This window comes from Macrotis lagotis, chromosome 3 (assembly GCF_037893015.1).
Source record: "Macrotis lagotis isolate mMagLag1 chromosome 3, bilby.v1.9.chrom.fasta, whole genome shotgun sequence".
Classification (NCBI taxonomy): domain Eukaryota; kingdom Metazoa; phylum Chordata; class Mammalia; order Peramelemorphia; family Peramelidae; genus Macrotis; species Macrotis lagotis.
The window spans coordinates 302,579,685-302,583,298 of record NC_133660.1 but is presented as its reverse complement, the minus strand read 5'-3'; the positions used below and the strand labels follow the sequence as shown (position 1 = coordinate 302,583,298).

General features: G+C 36.0%; 1 protein-coding gene across 1 annotated transcript; it reads left to right on the top strand.

Moving 5' to 3' along the window:
* Positions 1-1,821: 1,821 nt before the first annotated feature.
* LOC141517033 (olfactory receptor 4C15-like) lies at positions 1,822-2,754 on the top strand. The gene has a single exon (XM_074227970.1). The coding sequence runs from the start codon at positions 1,822-1,824 to the stop codon at positions 2,752-2,754; it is 933 nt and encodes a 310-aa protein (XP_074084071.1).
* The last annotated feature ends 860 nt before the right edge of the window (positions 2,755-3,614 follow it).

Genomic DNA, 3,614 nt, shown 5'->3' with positions numbered 1-3,614 from the left:
AGAATTTTCTCTTGAATCTGATAAATCTGGCTTTTTCCTACAACATTCCTTGGCATTTTCATTTTGGTATCTTTTTTTCAGAAGGTAATGAATTCTCTCAATGAATCTTTTGCAATCTGGTTCCAGGATATCAGGGCAAGTCTCCTTAATTGTTTCCCAAGGAATGCTACCCAGACTCTTCTTTTTGATTGTAGCTTTTAAGTAGTCCTATGATTCCTGGATTGTCTCTTCTGGATCTATTCCCTAGGTCAGTTGCTTTACCAATAAGATATTTTGCATTTTTTTCTATCTTTTATGTTTGTTTGTTTAACAGATTCTTGGGGTATCATGAAGTCATTAGCTTCTACTAGTCCTAATTTGTATCTTCAGGATATATTTTCTCCTTTTAGTATTTGCATCTCCTTTTTGATTTGGCCAATTCTGTTTTGAAAGGAGTTATTATCTTTTTTCCTTTGACCCAATTGTGTTTTTGAAGAATTATTTTTTTTTGCATTTCTCCCATTGAATTTTTAAAGGATTTGAGTCCTGTCATTCCTTTTTGCAAGATGTTAATTTTCTCTTGCATTTCATTTCACAATTTTTGCATTTGATTTTTTTTTTAGGTTTTTGCAAGGCAGTGGGATTAAATGTCTTGCATAATGTCATACAGTTAGGTAATTATGAAATGTCTGAGTGTAGATTTGAACTCAGATTCTCTTGACTCGAGGGCCAGTGCTCTATCTACTGTGCCACCTAGTTTCCCTATATTTGATTTTTAAAATCACATCTGATCTCTTCTAAGAAATCTTTCTGGGCTAAAGACCAATTCATATTCGCCTCTGAAACTTCACATAAAGCATCTGTTTTGTCCTCCTTTTCTGAGGCAGTATGCTTATCTCCAAGGTAACATTCAGTAGAACCTGTTTTTCTCTGATCTCTCCTATTCATTTTGGGATATGTTATCTGTCTCAATGTTCTTGTTGTCGGAGAGTCTTGCCTCCAGACCTTTAGTGTTAAGAAACCTAGAAGCTTGCTTACTGGCCTGTGATCATAGTTAGGAATTCCAAGGTTTTACTCAGAGGCTCTCTCTGAATCATGGGCTTTGGGGATGCTAGTTACCAACTTTCATCCCCTGGGGCTGTCTTTGGGCTGTATGTATCCCTAGTTCAATTTCTGGGCCAGTCAGCATTCTTATGTCCAGTACCCAAGTCCTTGTGAAAGGTGTAAACACCTAGGGCTCTTTCTGTGCTATTTGTATTGAACAAAGCCAGGTCCTCCCACTGGGAGGATCAGGGATAGGGCTTTTGGGATGTCCAGACTAAGCCTGCTGGCTGAATAGGGGTCCTCGGTAGCTGAACTAGAGCTATTCCATGCCATTCACATTGCAAAGGCTTCCCAAATCTGAGGTTCTCAGCTTAGTCCTGCACTTTGCCCTGCTGTGTGTGCACTGGATCTTTTTTCTCAGACTTGGAAATGCCCGTTCTCCATCCATTCCAGAACTTGTTGGAAGATGCTTTTGGGTCAACATTCCAAAATCTCTTAGGAGGCTCGATTAATGTTGTTCTTAGGGGAAAATCAGGAGAGCTTAAAGCAGTGCCTGCCTTCTCTGTCATCCTGATCACAACTCCCTTAAGATCAAATCATTTTATAAAACATTTATATTCTCATGTGTATATTTGACACCAAAACCTAAGGACACATTTAGAAAGATCTTGTGGAATAAAGGAATTAAATTTCATTTTATTTTCTTGATATTACAATCTACCCTGAAAAGATCCCTTCTTATCTCTTAATTACAGATCATACATAGTAAATAAGAGACCGGCCTCCATGTCAAAAGTCATGGAAAATCAAAGCCAAGTGACTGAATTCATTCTCTTGGGACTTACACAAAATCCAGCTGCTCAGAAAATCATATTCTTAGTGTTTTTATTGTTTTACCTTGCAACTCTTGTGGGAAATCTATTTATTGTGTTGACCATTATTAGCAGTCCTTCACTCTTTGCTTCCCCCATGTACTTCTTTTTGACTTTTCTGTCTTTCTTGGATGCATGTTTCTCATCAGTAATTGCTCCCAAAATCATAGTAGACTCTTTCTATGAGAAGAAAACAATCTCCTTTGATGGCTGCATGACTCAGGTTTTTGTAGAACATTTTTTTGGTAGTACTGAGATGATTATCCTCACAGTCATGGCTTATGATCGGTACGTGGCCATCTGCAAACCCTTGCACTATGTTACAATTATGAGCAGGCAGCTATGCTTTTTTCTTACAGGACTGGCCTGGGCAGGAGGATTCCTGCACTCTGTGATCCAAATATCCTTCATCTTAACATTACCATTCTGTGGTCCCAATGTAATCAATCACTTCTTGTGTGACTTGTACCCTTTGCTGGAACTGGCATGTACTGATACACGTGACCTTGGATTCATGGTGATAACTAATAGTGGGTTCATTTGTATTTTAATCTTTTTCCTATTACTTATCTCTTACGTTGTCATCCTGTACACCTTGCGGACATACAGCACAGAAGCACGAAGGAAAGCCCTCTCCACTTGCAGTTCCCATATCACAGTTGTGTTTATGTTATTTGTCCCATGCATATTTGAGTATGCAAGGCCTCCCTCTACTTTCTCCTTTGATAAAATGGTACAGATATTTTACACTATTTTGACACCTTTTTTAAACCCCTTCATCTATACCTTTAGGAATATGGAGGTAAAAAATGCCATGAGGCAGTTGTGTTGTAATAAGTTATTTTTAAATAAAAAATAATTTTTTAGAAATAAACTATTTATCAATAAATAATGCTAAAGACATTCTGTTTTATAGTTTCATAATAATCTCACACAATGAACATTCATTTAAGAATATGAAAGAATAGCATGTGCTTTCAAAATGTGTGTGTGTGTATATATATATTCATTATATATGAAATATATGTATATGTAAATAGCTTAGTGGAACTTAAGAAAGATTGGTGAAGGAATAAGGAAAAATACTATCAAGGATGCATATTCATATCCATTCATATATGCATGCATGAATTTGTTATATATATCTTCTTATATACATTGTTTTCACACATTTAAATCAATGTTTATACCTACACCCATTTATATGTATTTGCACAAACATATACATACATATATGTATATATACATATATATATATATATATATATGTTTTCAAGCATCTTTATATCTTACCTTGATCTTCATTTTGATCAATTCATATGGACTTGGATATTTCACCAAAAAGAAGCTTCATCTCCTGACTCCAGGCTATTTTCCTGCCTGTCCTCCAAATTTATAGACTTCTTAATTCTACCACTGTTTGTTCAGATTTCCCTTAAGTTGCCAATATCCCATCCTCTAAAAATCTGTCTTTCAGAAACTTTCTCAATTCCAGTTCTTTCCCTCTTTAAATTGTTACACTCTAAATCTTGCATGCATATTTTTTTATCATAGATTTTTATTTACTTGTCTCCACTATTGGAGAGGGTATGGAAGTTTTTGTCATTGTTGGTTTTGTTGAGTCATTTCTCGTTTGCATCTAACTCTTCACAGCCCTCTTATAGATTTTTTCATGGGCAATGTAGTGAAGTGCTCCCCACCCCCCATTTAATGCCAGTT